The sequence below is a fragment of the Pteropus medius genome, unplaced genomic scaffold (genome assembly GCF_902729225.1).
Source record: "Pteropus medius unplaced genomic scaffold, Ma_sr-lr_union100, whole genome shotgun sequence".
Classification (NCBI taxonomy): domain Eukaryota; kingdom Metazoa; phylum Chordata; class Mammalia; order Chiroptera; family Pteropodidae; genus Pteropus; species Pteropus medius.
Window position 1 is genome coordinate 15,604,214 of NW_024354911.1, and position 18,776 is coordinate 15,622,989.

Sequence of the window (18,776 nt, forward strand, 5' to 3'; positions counted from 1 at the left end):
TTCTTAAAATTTTCCTAATGGAGCTGAAGGAGAAGACTCTCCTTCTTTAATAGAATATTATAAAGATATGACATGAGAACTGCCATGGTCTTGTTCAAGGTCATTTTGAGAAAGGGTAAAAGAAGCAGGAGAGGATGGAGCCATGCAGAGAAAAGAGAAAGGGAGAGAGGCTGAGACATACATATCCTGGTATGATAGAATCTCCCGCGTATAGTGGATTTGGCAGTACTCCATTTGACTATTGAAACTACTCCAGGATTTTTCACAGTTACACAAATTGTATAATTCCCTTTGGCATTTATCTAGCTTGAGTTGAATTTCTGTTAATTACAACTGAAAAAAACCTGACCAGTATAACAGGTGAGGGAGATGAAGGTGCATCTTGGGAGATAGATGTGCCATTTACTAAAATGATGAAGGCAAGATGACAAGCAGACTCAGGAGGGAAGAACCAAAGTTCTCATTTCTGTTTAAGAAATGAGAATTTGAAATACCTATGAGATATCAAAGTGAAAATATTAACTATTAATTAAATAGTAAATTGGTGGATATATGAGTTTAGAGCTCAGACAAGAAGAATAAAGTATGGATATAAGTTCGGGCATCACTGGCATAGAGATTATATCCAAAACCATAGGACAATATGAGATGAGATCCTGAGGAAGAGACTATCCGGTGGAAAGAGAAAAGGACCCAGGACAAGGCTATGAAGAAATCCAAGATCTGTGATAGATGACAAACTTGAACAAAAGAGAAGGTCTGCAAACTGCCCACTACTCCCTCATCTCTATACAGCTGTAGTTTTTTTGTTTGCTGTTTGGTGTTAACTAACCTTACGAGTTTAACTTTCCTTGTCATCTACCAAAAAAAAAAAAAAAAGTCTGGATGAGAGTATATGTGCATGTGTGAGTGTGTGTGTGTGTCTGTGTGTGTAACTGTGTTACTTTAATGAGACCGATTTTCAAATGTAGCTCATAAATCTGCTCTGTAGGCAATTTTGAAAAAATATCTGAGTAGTAGGATAAACATTTGCACTTCAGAATTTGTTAGGCATTTGGATTATAACAAGCCTTTTGTGTGCATGAGTCATTCCTTCATTATTTTTTGATTATAACCTTGGCAGTAGAAAAGTGTACTAATTCCATAATGGCCACAAAGGAATAATTTTTTATATTACCTCCAGTGTAGATGGAACATAATCAGCATTGCCTCTGTTTAGAGAACAATTTGCATGAAGAAGCTGAAAGTTTAATGTTTTTTAAAGTTTTTTAAATTTCTGTTGGTCATGGTGTCCACTAAACCAGAAGAGTACTTATCCTTGTAACACACATTCTGAAATATATACATATATGCATATGTCTCAAATACAACGCCACCTAAAAGAAGTGTTTTATCTATTCGGATGCATATGAATTTGTTAGGTTATGAGCCTATATGATCTGCTGGGTTAAGAGTCCAACCACATATTCTCAGGACATGTACTAATGACAATTAGAAGTTGTGTTTTCAGCAAATAAAATTACCAGATTTTATCATTCATTAAGCACTTCATGGATACTTGAGGCATAGAATTTAAAATTTTCTGTTAAAAATATAAAAATATTGATCATTGATTTTTTTTAATTAAGTTTATTAGGGTAACATTGGTTAATACAATTATATAATTTTTAGGTCTACATTATCATTTGACATTTATATATTCTATTGTGTGTTTACCACCCAAAGTCCAGTTCCCTTCAGCTACCACATATTTGATCCCCTTTACCCACTTCGCCCTCCCCTAAACCCTATATTTGACTCCCTTTATCCCATCTACCTTCCCCTTCCTTCCCCACCCTACTAGTAACCACTAGTCTATGATCATTGATCAATTTGTTAAGGTTCAATACAGTTCTAAAAGGCTAAGAATCGGCATAATTTTTAGTCTCCATAGATTAGCTTCTGAGTACCATATTCTCTTACATCTCTAAAATCTTTTTATATATCTTAAGTGAACACAGAAATACATGAAGATCCAGATGTTGTTTTCTTTCAACGATGGGTAGAAATTAGTCAGGGAGGATTAACAATTTTGTAAATTTATGAGATTATGTGGGATATGATTAGTAAAATTTCATCTTTCACCATCTTTGTTTCTGATACTTATGTTTCATAGTGGACTAATCACCCATAAAGTCACTCTCTAAAACAAAAGCTAGGAGCCGAACAACATCCCCCATCAAGACCTCGGCTCCCCCACTAATTCATCCCCCTCCTCCCTCTCACCCAAAGAATCCATCACCCATAATCTTATGTTCATTGTTCCCTTGATCTCTTTTTAGTGGTATGTAGATCAATAGAAAGTAATTAATCAAAAATGATATACATCTTACTTTGAGTTAATTTTTTTCCTAACTCTTCTCTCACATCACTGTAGGCATGGTCAGAACTGTGACATGTAGTCATTATGGCCTCTATGTTTTCCTCTACTATTCCCTAGGCAGAATGCCAGGGAGTGAGATCGTGTATTTACTATATGCTCTCCGGTCATGATTTTTTTCTTACTCTAGAAACCTCACCTCATTCCTAGATATTTTTAAAATATCTAAGAGATTTCCATGGACTATTTAGGTTTGCAGAAATTTTTATATTTTTAAAATATACAGTGCTATATGGACACATTTACAAACAGACAGTCCTCAGATTGCAAAGGCATATAGAACTGGCCAAGTGATTGTTTTTAAAATCCATTCAATTAGATTTCTGGATTTTCATGTCCCTTTCTCCTAAGACATTAAGTTACTTAATTTAAATGCAAAGTCATGTTCAAGGTTATTCTTGGACATCTGAAATGAAGGACTAATGAATGTCCTTTAAATTGGGAAACAGCAAGGGTAGAAGAGAAATCCTGCCGTAAAACTCTACAGTCAGCAAAAGCAAGGTAAGTGTGATGGTTATTCATGGTGTTTATTATTGTTTGTTAAGATATGTGGAATTTCCAAGAAGAAAAGAAGAGCGAGAGTAAAAATGAGGTAGGGGCATGCGGATGATGAGGTGGGAACATACAGCTGTGATCCTGGATTCTTCCTTCCCACCACTTCCTCCTCATTAACCTGAACAGTCGCATCCAGTACAGCAAGGTGAGTTTAAAAGTGTGGTATGTAATATTTATGGAATGGCAACTTTCATTTCTGAATATGGATATTTAAAAGCATCGTGCATCTTTAAGAGGGCTTAGTTGAAACTCTATGTATTTCTGATTGTGACATTGGTTACTGCGAACCAAGAGAGACAGATAATATGTTTCTCAAATTGATGTAGAATTGCTTAAGTTACTAATCAGAAAATCCTTTCATAGACAGTGCAGTGTTTAATCTTTCCTTTCTTCATGTATCTTAAGGTATCTCAAGATTCCTCTCCATTCCCCACTGAACTGAAGTGTTTATATTAAAACAAAACACCCTTGGAACTCTAAAGAAATTGACTTGTTCATCTTTTAAGTTGCAGGGTATTTTTATTTTTTTATTTTTTGCAGTATACAATATGCCTTATAACATAATAAATATTTTAATTTCTTAAGGATATTCAACTTTACATCCTTAAAGTGTCCCTTAAAAGAGACTTTTACAAGTTACTCCTACAAATGTTGGCACTTAATCTTAGGAGATAAAGATATTAAAATAGTTCAAGGATAGAATCACACGTGGAGCAGTTGTTCTCAAACATTAATAAGGCCACAAACTTATTTATATACGATCTAAAGTTTGAAGATGTTATGAACAAATATAGTGATAAGGAACCTAACACCCTAACAGCAGTTGAGATCTACCGCCATTATTTTTCGTTTGGGCCTAGCAATACATTTCCTTTCCTGAATGAACCAACATAGGCTATTTCAATGAGAAACAATGGAAATGTTTAAGGCAAGTGCTGATCCAAGAAGCAAGACTTCCCATTTAAGATACTCAAAAGAAACTAAATTCTTTGCCTAGCAGTTAGCACTCCTGAATCTCCTTTGATAGAATGAGAAGCAGGGACGAGGAAGAGACTGGCGGCGAAATAGTGCTGCCTCTGGTGGCTCAGGGTGATGCTTATTTTTTCCCAAGATTTTTTTTGCCCTCCACAGTCAAAGGCCTGATAAAGACCGAAGCCGTCTACAAATTGTTGTGAGGCCAACACCACCGCTCCGGATGAAGCACAATGGGCGGGCGTGGGCTGTGAGCAAGTTCCTCTCTTCCAGTCCTTCCTGTCAATGTTCACCAAAGTGTTTTGGGAGCTGAGGTCCTGAAACTCCCTAAACGGGGAAAACGATACACTTCATCCCAATAGCGACTGTTTCTCCTGCTCTTAGCAGGGTGTTTGACCTTCTGGCCGACTGCGTTCCCTGTCCCCCGAAGCCAGCTGTGTTCTTGACCCCAGAAAAAAATCAGGGCTTCTCGGGACCTGGCAGAGCTCCGAACACATTTCCTGTCGCGGCCTAGGGGAAGCTTTTTGCCGCCAAGACGGGATTCTTGGCGGTTAGGGGCGGGAGTGGGGCGGGGGAAGTAGGGTAGAACCAGCTGTAGGGGGCGGTGACCTCGCTCTAGGGACAACTCCGTGCCCTCGGGCGGGATAGATCCAAGTTTGGAGCAGCTGTGGGCAAGAGGCCTCCAAGATGAGGCCAGCACTCGCCCTGTGCCTTCTCTGGCAGGCGTTCTGGCCCCGGCCGGGCCGTGGCGAGCACCCCACCGCCGACCGCGCGGGCTGCTCCGCCTCGGGGGCCTGCTATAGTCTGCACCATGCGACCATCAAGCGGCTGGCGGCCGAAGAGGCCTGCAACCTGCGCGGCGGGGCGCTCAGCACCGTGCGCGGGGGCGCGGAGCTCCGCGCTGTGCTCGCGCTCCTGCGGGCAGGCCCGGGGCCCGGAGGGGGCTCCAAAGACCTATTGTTCTGGGTGGCGCTGGAGCGCGGGCGAGCCCACTGCACCCTGGACAACGAGCCGTTGCGAGGTTTCTCCTGGTTGTCCCCCGACGTCGGCGGGTCGGAAAGCGACACGCTGCCGTGGGTGCAGGAGCCCCAACGCTCCTGCACTGTGCGAAGTTGCGCGGGACTCCAAGCCACCGGGGGAGTCGAGCCCGCAGGCTGGAAAGAGATGCGCTGCCACTTCCGCGCCAACGGCTACCTGTGCAAATACCAGTTTGAGAGCTTGTGCCCCGCGCCGCGCCCCGGGGCCGCCTCTAACTTGAGTTACCGCGCGCCCTTCCAGATGCACAGCACAGCGCTGGACTTCAGTCCCCCTGGGACCAAGGTGAGTGCGCGCTGCCCGGGGCAGCAATTCATCACGGCCACCTGTATTGTGGACGAGGTCGGCGCGCGCTGGGACGGGATACCTTCCGGGGCGGTGCTCTGTCCCTGCCCGGGTAGGTACCTCCGTGAGGGCAAATGCGCGGAGCTCCCTAATTGCCTAGACGACTTGGAAGGCTTTGCTTGCGAGTGTGCGGCGGGCTTCGTGCTGGGGAAAGACGGACGCTCTTGTGTAACCAATGGAGAAGGACAACCGGACCCTGGGGGGACCAAGGTGCCCATCAAGCACCCGCCGGCCACTTCAGCCAGCCCCGTGCAGAAGAGAACGGGGTCACCCAGTGTCCATGAAAAGCCAGGAGAGACACCCCATGTCCCTAGACAGGGCAGTTCGGCAACATCTATTCCCGAGATTCCGTGGTGGAAAGCACAGAGCACGATGTCTTCCCTTCAAACGTCCCCTCAAGCCAACTCAAAGGCCGCCATCACTTCTTCGGAAAGCGCGATTCCCAATTTTAATTCCACGTCTTCCGCTGCCATTCCCCATGCTTTCGACTCCTCCACCGTGGTCTTAATACTCGTGAGCATAGCAGTAGTAGTGTTGGTGATCTTGACCATGACTGTGCTGGGGCTTTTCAAACTCTGCTTTCACAAAAGCCCTTCCTCCCGGCCAAGAAAGGGGCCTTTGGCCCCACCGGGTGTGGAGAGTGATGCCGAGGCTGCTGCTCTGCGCTCCAGTTCTACACATTGCACCGACAATGGGGTGAAGGTCGCAGTCTGCGGGACAGAGCAGAGGACACCTCGCTGACTGACGGAGTCCTCTCTTGGCTCCGGGAAAACACGGGGAAACGGGGAATGGGACAGTGAGCGATTTTTGCGAGTAGTTTTTCACTTTCAGTGAAAAGGAGAAAGGAAAAGAGGAACTTCTCTCTAGCTCAATGGAGTTGCTACATCTGAAGTAGACACTCCTTCCCTAAAATGAAAGGTGGAAGTGCCTTAGGGTGGTACTGCGGCCTCGGTATTCTACTGGGGAGAGGTAGTTTCTTGTGTTTCTCCTGGGGGATCTGGAGAAGTGGTTGAACTTCTGAAAACATTGGAAGCAAATAAAAAACAGAATACGATTTTTAAAGAAAATTTACTTTTTACCAAAATAGAAAGAAAAGCATTATTCAGGCTGGGAAACAATTAAAATTCCCAGGCAAACAATAAAGGATTGTTGATAACCCACACTCGAATATCATTGGTTTCCTGGAGGAGTACTTATTTAGGAAGAGCAGCTGAGAAGCATGTTGGGAATAGCAACAGAAGTACAACCTGTTATTAAATTGAGGGGGAAATCTTTAAGTTCTTGTAATGAGGAGCAGAACTTTAAGAACTAGTAACTTTTTCCTTGGTTCTTTTATATCTTGCTTTCAAAGTCACTGCTATGCGTGTACTCTGCTATTAATTCAGACTGTAGTGTTGCCAGAGTTGCTGGCTCTAGAAGCAAATTATAGTTGACTACAAATTCAAGTGTTTACTCTGTGTCCTTTCTCAAGGAAACAACTGATTTGTTTTCCTCTTCCAATATTTGTGCTCTCTAGTGTAATGGCCTTCCCAACCAAATAGCCCTCTCCTAAATATTAGGATGCTGATCCTCACCTCCAATTATGGCAATGTTAATTTTCAATTAAAACGTGCAGACTAAGTATTGATTTCAAATCTTCTGGGTGCAAAAGCAAAAGTAAGCTGGATTTTCTCTAAAGTTGCTAGGTTCTTGTGCACTGTTTAATTCTTGGAAAAACTTGAATTCCAAACCATTTACTTTCCCCTTTAATAAAAGTGTGTGCAGTGACCATACATGCCTGTATTGGAATGATTACAATTTAACAAGCATCTACATGGCTAAAGCATGGCAAACAGCTTTTCATAAGGATTAATAGTGTAAGAAATAAGTGGTAATAAGTATCTATCATCTTGTTATGATGGGGTATTAGAAAGTAATTTAAAAAGAGAGAAGAAAAAAGTAATTTAAATGAAGCATTACTCTGATAAACAATTAAAACATAATAATTACTATCTAGTGGAATTGCGATGCCTAGAAAATATCACTCTTCTAGTAGTATGCTAAGACTTTTAAAACTAAATATGTGGGGGTTAGTGCATGGAGAGAGATGAACAAACTTAATAACCATAAAGAATAAAAACAGGAAGTTTACACTATATCTTCATAGAATTATTTTGATGTTCTTGATTGCAAATGCATAAAATACATATATAACATTTATAGTATTGTAACATTAAAAGAATAAAGTAACAGGTAATCTGCTTTATATGCTAAAGGTATGTCTAAATAGTAACATTTAAATAAAATCACAAATGAATTAGAATTAACAACATTCGAAGAAATTTAAATAAAATCATTTCGCAAACAAATGTGAAGAGTAAATAGGTTTCCGTTCAATTACTCAATTATTTTTTTTCTATTCCTCTTTTAAGTAGATCAAGAAAGAATTACAGAAAATTATTTTCATATTTGATTTTCTGACACATAGCAATTGCAGACTAAGCTTCACATAATTTCCTTTGATTTTTGACTATGAAATCGTCCATAAAACAGAGTCCATGGCAGAATCAGACCAGCCAAGCATGGTGTCTTAAGATCTATCCAAGTTTAGGATCAGTGTTCTTCCTCTGTACTACTCCTCTATTATCACTTCATTATTTCTCTATCCTCTTTGAGGTTCATCCCTTTCTAATTTAAAACTCTGCCTCCACTCTTATCTCATAGTTGTCTGTTCAGTCATTTCCTTACAAGGAAGACTTGGAACGTAAGTTACAGTCTCTCTAGCCTAAGTCCTGCCATTATCATGCACAATCTCAATGTCCTCATGTATGACTTCCAGTGTCTATGCATTTTAGTTCCTTGACTTCCTCACTTCCAATGACCTCCCCTTCATTTCAGCCTCGACTCCAATGGCCGCACCTTAGCCTTTCAGATGATTCTGACACTGCTCTACATCTTCAATCACAAATTTAGACATTCGTGTGTGTGTGCATGTTCACCTATTGAGACCTGTATTTTAATGAATTTTGCCTCTGTTTAGAAGTAAATCATTATTGTTTGAACTTTGAGATTACCTCTTTCTTACAATAGTAAGCCTTACTGTGAATAGTAGCCCCATATAGTATTATTGTTTTTCTTTTATCTTTTCTTAAAAACAATATCATATATACAGAAGTTGTGAGTTTAATAAAAATAGTTTTTTTTTCCCCTGAATCATTTAAGAATAAAATTCTGGCCCAATGCCCCACCACCCCTGAATACTTTAGTGATTACTTCTAGGTTATTTAATTTGTTGGCATACAATTACTCATAGTATACCCATATAATTTTTTTTTCATTTTCATAAAGTTGGTAGTGATGTCCTCCTTTCTTTTCTAATTTTAGTAATTTGAGTATTTCTTCTTTGGGGATGGAGTCAGACTAACTAAAGGTGTACAATTTTGTTACCTATTCAAAGAACTAACTTTCGGATTCATTGATTTTTCCCTATTGTATTTTCATCCTCTACTTCATTTGTTCTCATCTGATTTTTATTATTTCCATCCTTATCCTTGTTTTCAGTTTACTGTGTTTTTTTTCCTAAATTTTTAGGGTGAAAATTTAGATTGTTCATTTGAAATCTTTTTTTTCTAATTAATACAGGCATTTACCACTATAAATTTTCCTCTAAGCACTGCTCTAGTGGCATCTAATAAGTTTGGGCATATTGTGTTTTCATTTTCATTTATTTTAAAGTAATTTCTAATTTCCACTGTGATTTTTTTTCTTTAATACATTGTTTTGTTGCTTAGTTTCCACATATTTGCAATTTCCTTCTGTTTTTAATTTTCGATTTTATTTTGGTTACAAAACTGGCTTTGCGTGGTTTCAACCCTTTTAAACTTAATCCTGTTTTGTGGTCTCTTCTGGAACCTAGCATATGGTCTATCCTGGAAAATGTTCCATGGGTGCTTGAGAAGATTTTATATTCTGCTTTTGTTGGGTAGAGTGTACTATAGAAGTCTGTTAGAATTAGTTTGTAGTGTTTTTCAAGTCTTTTATTTCAGTCTCATTTTTCTCTCATAGTTGTTTAAGACATTATTGAAAAGGCTACTGAAGTCACTAACTTTTATTGTTGAATTTTCTATTTCTACCTTCAGTTCTGCCAGTCTGGCTTTTTAAAATGTATTTTAGAGCTCTGTTGTTAGGTGCATATATGTTTATAATTATTATATCTCCTGATGTATTGACTCTTTTATCATTGTAAAATGTTCCTTTTTATCTCTAGGAACATTTTTGTTTTGTTTTGTTTGGTATCAGTACAGCAACTTCTGCTGTCTTATGGTAGCTTTTTGCTTAGTATATCTTTTTGCATGCTTTAGCTTTTAACTATTTGTTCCATTGAATCTAAAGTGTCTCTTTTAGGCAGTACATGTTCAGACTACTTTCTTTAATCCATTCTTTAATCTCTGCCTTCTGAATGGATGTTAAATACATTTGTCATTAGTGTACTTACTGATAAGCTAGAAGTTACATCTGCTATTTTGTATTTGTTTTCTACATGCCATGTCTTTTTTGTTTCTCTATTCCAACATAACTCTTTTCTTTTGTGTTAAATTATTATTTTATAGACTACCATTTTAATTCTTTTGTTTCTTTGCTTTCATACAGTTTTTTTTCTAATTGACTGCCATGGGATTACAATTAACATCTTAATTTAAAGACTGTATGATTAGGATAAATACCAACTAATTACAATAGTATACAATAGTTTTTCTCCAACATAGCTATATTCTCTTTTGGGGATGCGGTCAGTCTAACTAAAGGTTTGCTACCCGTCTTCTTCTTTTTGTTATTATCATCAATCAAATTACATCTTTATATACTATAGGCCCATTGTCACAGTTTTATAATTGCTTCATTATGCAGTTATTTTTAAGTCAGATAGGAGAATTAAAAAATTATAACCAAAAAGTACATTTATATTGTCTTTTATATTTACCTATGTAGTTACTTTCCAGTGCTCATTATATCTTCATGTGGTTCTGTTACTGGGTAGTATCTTTTATTACCATTCTAAAGGATTCCCTTTAGTATTTCTTCTATAGTACACTCTACCCAACTGTAGGCCACATCTGCTGGTGACAAATTCTGAGAATGCCTTTATTTCTTCATCATTTTTGAAGGATAGTTTTAATGGATATAGAATTTTTAGTTGGTAGTCTTTTCTTATTAACACTTTGCTTAAGTCATCCCACTGCGTTCTGGGATTTCTATTTTCTGATAAAGTCAGTTAATTTTATCGAGGATCCCATATCCCTCAGGAAAACATTTTGAGTTGTTGTTCTCTAGCTACTTTTAAGCTTCTTTCCTGTGACTGCTTTCCTGTTTTTGTTAATAACTGGATGTTTTAAGTAATATAATGTGGCAGCTCAGCAAACCCATCCCCAAATAGCCACACCATAGTTTGCTGTTGTTGCCGCTGTTTGTTTAGTTACTTTCCTTGATCAATTCCTTGTCATGTGTGACCACTGAACTAACTGTAACTCTGCTCAGTTAGCTTAGTGGTTGGTTAATAATTAAACAGAGATTTATTTAAACGATTGGACCAATAAATCTCCCATCCATTGTGGAAGGCGTGTGTGTGTGTGTGTGTGTGTGTGTGTGTGTGTGTGTGTGTTGGAGTGGAACTTCAGTGCTCAGTTCAAAATTATTCTTTAGGCTTCACTTCTTGCTTTGGCAGGGCCTCAGCATCACCTTGAATTGGAGAAATCAGGGACTTTTTGGATCTTTCCTGGGCGAGTGCACAGCCTTATGTTACATTTGCACCTGCCTTCCTAGATTCCCAGGAATATGTTGGAGCTTTGCAAAGCCCCGTATGGACATCTCTTTCCCCAAATCTTCCTTTCTAGTTTTTGTTCAGTTGCTGGTTTGCCACACTGGCATCACCAGTTGTATTCCTATGGCTGCTGTAATAAATTGCAATAAACTGAGTAGTTTAAAGTAACAGAAATTTATTCTCTCACAATTCTGAAGTCTAGAAGTCTGAAATCAAGGTGTTGGCAGGGCCTTGATCCCTCTGAAGTCTCTAGGAAAGAATCATTCATTATCCTCCTAGCATCTGTGGCTGATGCAATCTTTTTTAAAATTAATTTATTTTTATTATGGTGACATTGGTTAACAAAATCCAGTAAGTTTCAGGAGTACAATTCAACAGTAAGGCATATTGATGCGATCTTTGATGTTTGTTTCTTGGCTTGTATCTGTATCATTCCAATCTCTGCCTCTGTTGTCACATGGCCTACTTACCTCTGTGTACCTCTTATTGGTCTCTGTGTTCAGATTCTCTATTCTTATGAGGACACCATTCTTTAGATTTAAGGTTCATTCTAATTCAGTATGACCTCATTCTAACTTAATTAAATCTTCAAAGATTCTGTTTCCAAATAAGGTCATATTCACAGGTCTGGGAGTCAGATTTAAGTATATATTTTAGGAGGACACAATTACAGACAGGTAAATAGTGATAATTCTCTGTGGATGGGGCTTTTTGCAAGTTCTAAACTGGTTCTGTCCCTCTCAGTGGCTGCTAGGCTGATGGTTTTCATAGCTCCTCTGCTTGCAATTCTGGTTTTCAAAGCTTCTTCAGAGCTGAGGAGTAGAGAATGAGAATAGAGCAAATAGGAGGGATGGGGGCAGTGTTGGTAGTCTGATAGGCCTCCTCAAATTATACCAATTAATTTGCGTCATGGTCTTGCCTAATTTGGAATTTACCCCACATGTGGTTTTTAAACCTACCTCATCACTGAAGTCATTTGTAGTGATTTTACATACAGGTGTTATATATTGTTAAGATGATATTTCAAGAATGCAACAAACATGGCCTCTAAGAATCAGACTGCTATAGAATTGGCCATTGTTTCTTGGCCTTTTCAGAGAACAGATCTAGAAAGTATACTAATTCCTAAAATAAGTTAGAATTCTACCAGCAAGAGAGAGAAAATGTGTAGAAGTGCAATAGAGGTCAACACAGTCCCTTAGTAGGCACTTAGGCTTCCTCACTTTTTCACTGGGCATGAACCCTGGGTGAGGTGGGCAAAATGGAATAGAAACTGGCTGGATCAGATAATAATGAGAATAAAGAGAATTGGCACCATGCTTCTTAGGGCATGGCTTAGGGAAACTGAAAACTTTTTAAAGAAGCCATAATCACACATGGCATTGATACTGTAAAGTAGCAATATTTAAGGGAGGTATCTAGGTGGAAGGCCCTGAGGTAAGCATTACCGAATGGTGTGAGAGAGAAGCTAAAATTTCTTTTGTCTGAGAGTGGGCCTGTAGATCTTGTGAACACTTGGGTTTGGAGTGATCATGATACCAAAAACCTGAATAGATCCAACACACGAAAATCAAAGGGAAACTTGTACCTTACAGCCACAGAGGTAGACAGCCAAAATGTACTCCAAAATGGAGATTGTATGTGCCACTGTAAACCAGGTTGGAGAGAACTAGTGACCATGAACCATTGGACTGGGCATCTAGCCTCCAATGCCAGGGAAATGTGTAAACTTTCGAGAACTTAGATCATCCCTACTGATAAATGAAGTAGTGAGAGGAAAAGAATCCTAGAGTGACCAGTTATCCAGGAAGCACTAAAAAAATCAGAAAAAACTGAATTTACCTTGATGTGGCAAGATTAAGTTTTCTGTCATTGGTAGAAATGGGGCTCAAGAGCTGAGTGGTTACTGAGAAATAAAGAAATTTCTCTTTGTACATACTTTTTTAAGCTGTCTTCTTAGAAAAAATGTTATACATGCTTTTAGTTTTATCTGTAAAATAGACATAATGTTAACTGCCTCATAAAATTGTTATATGAAAATGAATTAGAGACTTATTACAGTGACCTGGAGTACAGTAAGCACTCATCAAATGCACTAGTAGCAGACTGAGGAGGGAAGCTCTGAAATGCCCTTATCATGATATTTGTAAATTGCTCCAACCACACCCATTTAGAGTTTTAGGAAGTCTCATTAATGTCCTTGTAAATTAGTAAACATAATTCAAGAGTACCGAGAACCAGAAAACAAGTCTACTGGTCCATAATTCTGGAAAAAAAAAAAAGCATTTAAAAGTGTCCAAATGTGTTCAAACAATGCCCCTAAGCTAAACATACTTTTGTTCTTTTTGCCAAATATGCTAACCTCTTATATAATATGAGGATGTGATGGGAGTTAATAGTAATATTCATCATTTGAAAAATGTATCCCTTTTCAATTTCAACATTTCTCCCTTTTTCAAAATGGCAAAACTGAGAGCATACAGTATCAGCCAATGGGTATTGGGTGGATGGATATTTAAAGTGGCCAGAAAGCCTCTCTCTCAAAACCTTGGATAGGAATATGTTCTTTAAATGTCCCATCTCAAAAGATAACTTCTTTTGGAATTACATTGTCTCAGAAGGCAGTAATTGTAGTTTATTGCCTAGACAAGCCCCAGATGGCCTGACTGTCCAGTGCTGTGATTGTGGGTAACCAGTAGTATTGAGTGTCTGTTTGGTAGTGCATTACCAGTGCACTGTGCTTAGTTTAAAGTGTATTTTTTTCCCACTACTTCCTTCATCAGCATATGTAGAAAGTTCTTAAAAATGATAAACCATAAAACATTACTTTAAATTCTTGTTTGTAGGAAAGTTGAACATAAATTAAAAATAACAAAACAAAATAATTTCAATTTATTCTGATATGTTGTAATATCCACATTGCACTTTTTTATACATCTATAATATCCACATAGCAATTTTTTAGAGCCAAAATATTTTTACATGAACTATCTTGTTTTATTTATTCTCACAAAATCCCTGTGAAACTGGGGGAGGGAGAGGTGGGTGGAAATCTTCAGCATCTATGACAGTTCTTCCCAGGATTCTTCCCTGCAGAATTACTGAAACTGTTATAACACATCAGCCAGATTTTTCCTTTTACCAAGAGGTCCCCTTCCTTGAGAAGATAAGAAGCTAAGCAATTTATAAGGATTAACATTTCTGTGTTCCTAAGGCTAAACCACAGTTAACTGAACTATTCAGATTTATGTGAAAGCCACATCAGAATTAAAACTTCTTTTTTATGCTTCTCCTTTATTTGGCAGATGACTCAAGAGATATATACCAACGCTAGGGAATTCTCACTCTCAGATGTTAACGCCTTCATCTGTACCTCCTCAGACCACCTTTACATTTCTTCTTTTTTCCATATTTCAGGTCTCAAGGTAGGCAGAGGTGGAATGTCCAACCCTTTCAGTTCTGGTCTTAACATTCCCCTCCATAATCTCAGAATTTGTCTCATTTTTACCTTCAGTCTTTCTGTCTACATGGTCTTCCCTTTGGGCTATATATCTGTTAAGTCTGTCCCGTTAAACCACAACCACAAACAGAAGTCTCATTACCCTGCTTTTCCCCCCTGACTCTTCATCTCTCTCCTCCTGGTGAGCCACCTCAGCCTGCTAACAATTCATAATTGTTGATGGAGTGGCCTCATGTGCCACTCCATCATTCAACTCCCCTGCTCAGAAGGATCCCAGGTTGTCCCATTATGTGAAGCTCAAAGTCCCAAGCCTGGCTCAGGGCCCTCCAAGTCTTTATCAGGTAATATATCCTCTCATATTCTGTATTTTTGCCAAGCTGAATTACTCGGTGTTTGCTCTATTGTAGCTCAGTAATTTTAACAAGCAATCCTTCTACCTGGAATGCCAGCCTTTACCAGCTGGAATGCCAGTATGTGTCCATACTACAAATTCCAGTTTAAATGCTACCTCCTCTAAGACATTGTCCCCAGTTACCTCAGACTCAAACCAATTCTCTGAAATCCTCATCACTTAATTTGAATTTCTCTTGTTATAGCTACTGATATATATTTTTTTCATCTCTACTACATTGCATGCTATTAAAGTTAGAAACTATACCTTACACGTTTTGTAAAAAGCAAATTGCCTTTACATTGCAAGATATAAATAGATGTTTTCTAAATAAATTATAATTAGGCAGAAAATATAATAAATTTATTTAAGTGAATATTAATTTTTATGCTGAATAATCAAGTCCCTACGGTTTTAAATCCTTAAACATAACTTAGTAATTATATTATACATGTTTACTAAAAGCTCTCCTATATACTTTATACAAGTTTTTACTTCATAATACATACATAGTAAGGTAAGTATGAAACAAAGTTCTTTGGTCTGTGTCCCTGAAAGTCTAACTTTCTTGGTACCCACAGATGCCCTCTCAAATGTTTAATAACTGAGACACTCTTCCTTCCCCAGACCATCTGTTTTCTTACAAAGACATCCCTAAATAAGATATCCACATAGAATCTGTTTCTTTCCAAATCCTTCCACACACACCTCCTCCACCTGCCCTACTCAAAGTCCTCCTCTCTGAAGACCAGTATCAGATGTCTCGACAACTCAAAGCAGCAGTTAGATTTACCATGGTGCCATTGTTTGGGGGAAGTAAATTGCGGGGAAATCCAAGGCAGGCAGTGAGCCTTAGGACACATGGCAATGGACTCTGTCCCTAGGGATAAAATTGCCTAGTCGAGGGACCTATTCAACAGGGCAGTCCCCAGTCCCTCACCTAGCTGTAACTTGAGAACAGAGGTGGTCGGGTATACTGGCTTCTCTACTCAGGAGTCTGTGGTACTAGGATCTTTAGTGGTTCCAGCCAGCAACCCCAATCTAGACTCTACTACCCAGCAAATCTATGATGCAATAAGTAGGAAAGAGGAGAAAATATAATTAAATTAAAAATAATTCTTACAGCTATTGTCCTTTTGTTCTCACTTCAAACCTCCCCTCTTACCATTCTCTTCTAATCGCCTACTTGTATCATCATTCTGCCATCTTTATGTCCTTTGTATCTTGAATCCAAAGACATACCTACAAACAAATTGGAAGCAAGTGAAGAGAATGCTGAATAGATATTTCCAGGCCTCCAAAGCTGAAGGTAAGCCTCTACTCTTTGAGTTTGCCTTTTGGACTCAGTGTCATGATCATAGGTGGCAAGTATGGTGGAAAGGCTCTAAGTTTACACACTTAGACCCTCCTCTCCAGACCACCAACCTAGTATCCTCCCAAATGACCTATTTTCAAAGTATTACCTGACTCCAAATACCTCTTGCTTCTGCAGAGCTCTAGTTAAACTCTTCTACTTTGAGGAGGCAAGATTGATAGAATTAAGAGCACATAGTTCTCTTCTTCCCCCTTATCAAAATTTTAGTGAATTAACTAATTTGTATGTATTCACCATCTATATCACCTTTAAGATATAGGTCCTGTGAAGGCAGAGACCATGTCTGCCAGGTTCTTTTCCATATGCACAGTGTCTGGCACATAAGTGGTACTAAGTCCTTAGTGAATAAGTAGAGGAACAGGCAGGTGGTTTGGAACATAGCTGAAGGACAAGATTGGTGGGTAGAGACACATTTGCTGATCTTTTCTAAATACATCTGCATTTGACTGTATACACACATGTACACACACACACAGAGAGACAGATACACACATCTTTATTATAGCTATATAAAAATTGCCTGTGTGCCCCTGCTCTGGACCTCCATGACTGGCTTCCCAGTCATGCCATTCTTTTGGAATACATCCCTTCTACCACTCTCTATCCCTCCAGGCTTCCACTACGCTATCCTTCCTCTAGATGATCTGATATCTTCTTCTCCCTTATCATACATTAATATGTATGGATGGTCCAGAGGCTCTACCGACAGGGGAAGAGTCTGCGAGAAGGCAAGGCTCACTTGACAGTTGGACTGAGCACTGGTCCTGTTTACTTTAACATATGCTGGAAAAGATAAGAGCAGAGCAGAGGTCTGTTCAGGTCTTGCACATCCACAGAAAGTGGCTCCCAAGGCTACATTTTCATTACCGAAAACACCTGCTCTCCAGGCCTCAGCTGCCTGCTCAACATCCCTCCTAGATTTCCTCCTGCCACAGCAAATACAACGTGCTTCAAATTAAACTCATCACAGGTTCCTTATGTTACATTTATCTCTTTAACGGTAAGACTCGCATTCCAAAATTCCAGGCCGGAACCCTCAATTACCCTTTTTAAATCTCTTTTTTCCCCTTAACCTTCATATTCTGTGTAGCCAATTCCTATTGATCATCCCTTTGCATTATCCATTAGATTTGCCCCTTTGTATTGTGATCAACCACTGCCATCCCAATCCGAGTTTTCCTCACCGTAGTCCTCACTTACTTATCTTTGTTACTATAATATTTATAACCAAATCCACTAGCAAACCAGTTTAATCTTTTTACAGCCCCCGTTTGTAGAAAAATAGCTTATGCTTCTCATTTTCTAGCACATGAAGGCTGAAAAATCCATGACTGACTTCTTAAAATCTGGTCCCATCCTATGTACTAGTCCAATCTCTGTCGCAAGATACCTCAAGGCACCCCTGTTAGGCCACTTACCTCACAGTTTTCCACAAAAACAACAAAAACATATTAAGAACCTTTGTGTCAGACTCGGTGATCAGCATGGGAGATAAGGCAGAATTAAAACAAACATGATTCCTGTCCTCATGCATCCTACAATCCACCTTGGGATTTTCTCTCTTATCTGTCAGTAGTGCTCTGCCACTTAACATGGCATCACATGCCATCATATTACTGTCTTATTCATATATTCAACTAAGGATTATTTATTAACCATGTAATTTGAGTAGGGCAGGTGGAAACTTCAAGCTCTGATGTTGGAGATTAAGTTGTCATTACATACCTAATGTCTAGCACAAGGCCTGGAGGTAGGTAAGTAGTTCATAATCTTTTTTAAATGAATGAATCACATAATAAAAGATTACAAACATAGATCAGTCAGAGTTTAGGGGAGAGAGAAATCAGAATGTTGAGTTTGCAGAAGGCTGTGCTTTGGAGGATGTGTCGGATGTGCACAGACTGAGAAGTGGGAGGAGAGCATTGCAAGCAAGTACAGTGCCGAAATGCGAGGCAAGGAAGTGAGGCTGATTGCTCCCCCTCCACTACCTGCCCCTCTCTGTTTCCATAGTAATAGAGCATAAACAGCCCAGCTAGCCCTTGAATCGGAATTAGCTATGTGATTATATTCTCACGGATAGAATAGGCGGAAATCATATGTATGATGTCCACATGATTTGCTGTAATAATCAGAAGAGGAATAAACAGCAGAAGTTTATTTCTTGCTCTCAAAAATCCTCTGCCCAGAGGACTTCTTTGCATTCACTTGAAATTTCTGCAGGTTTCCTCATAGCACCTCATAGCATCGACATGTGTTTTGTGGTCATCATGGCAAGGGAAGCGAGGGCTGGAGAGGCAAGAAGAAACAAAAATGTGAGAAATCAAAACTTTATATCTACCTATACCAAAGACACAAGAATCTCTGAATACAGCATGCAGCCTCCAAACTGAGAAGGACGTATACCACCATGACACAGAAGAAAAGTTT

The 18,776-nt window shown here is 39.1% G+C and overlaps 1 protein-coding gene across 1 annotated transcript; it reads left to right on the forward strand.

Moving 5' to 3' along the window:
* The first annotated feature begins 4,546 nt into the window (after positions 1–4,546).
* CLEC14A (C-type lectin domain containing 14A) lies at positions 4,547–9,487 on the forward strand. Its single transcript, XM_039856538.1, has one exon. It carries the CDS (start codon positions 4,634–4,636, stop codon positions 6,065–6,067), a length of 1,434 nt encoding a protein of 477 aa, XP_039712472.1. The 5' UTR covers positions 4,547–4,633; the 3' UTR covers positions 6,068–9,487.
* Positions 9,488–18,776: the final 9,289 nt, after the last annotated feature.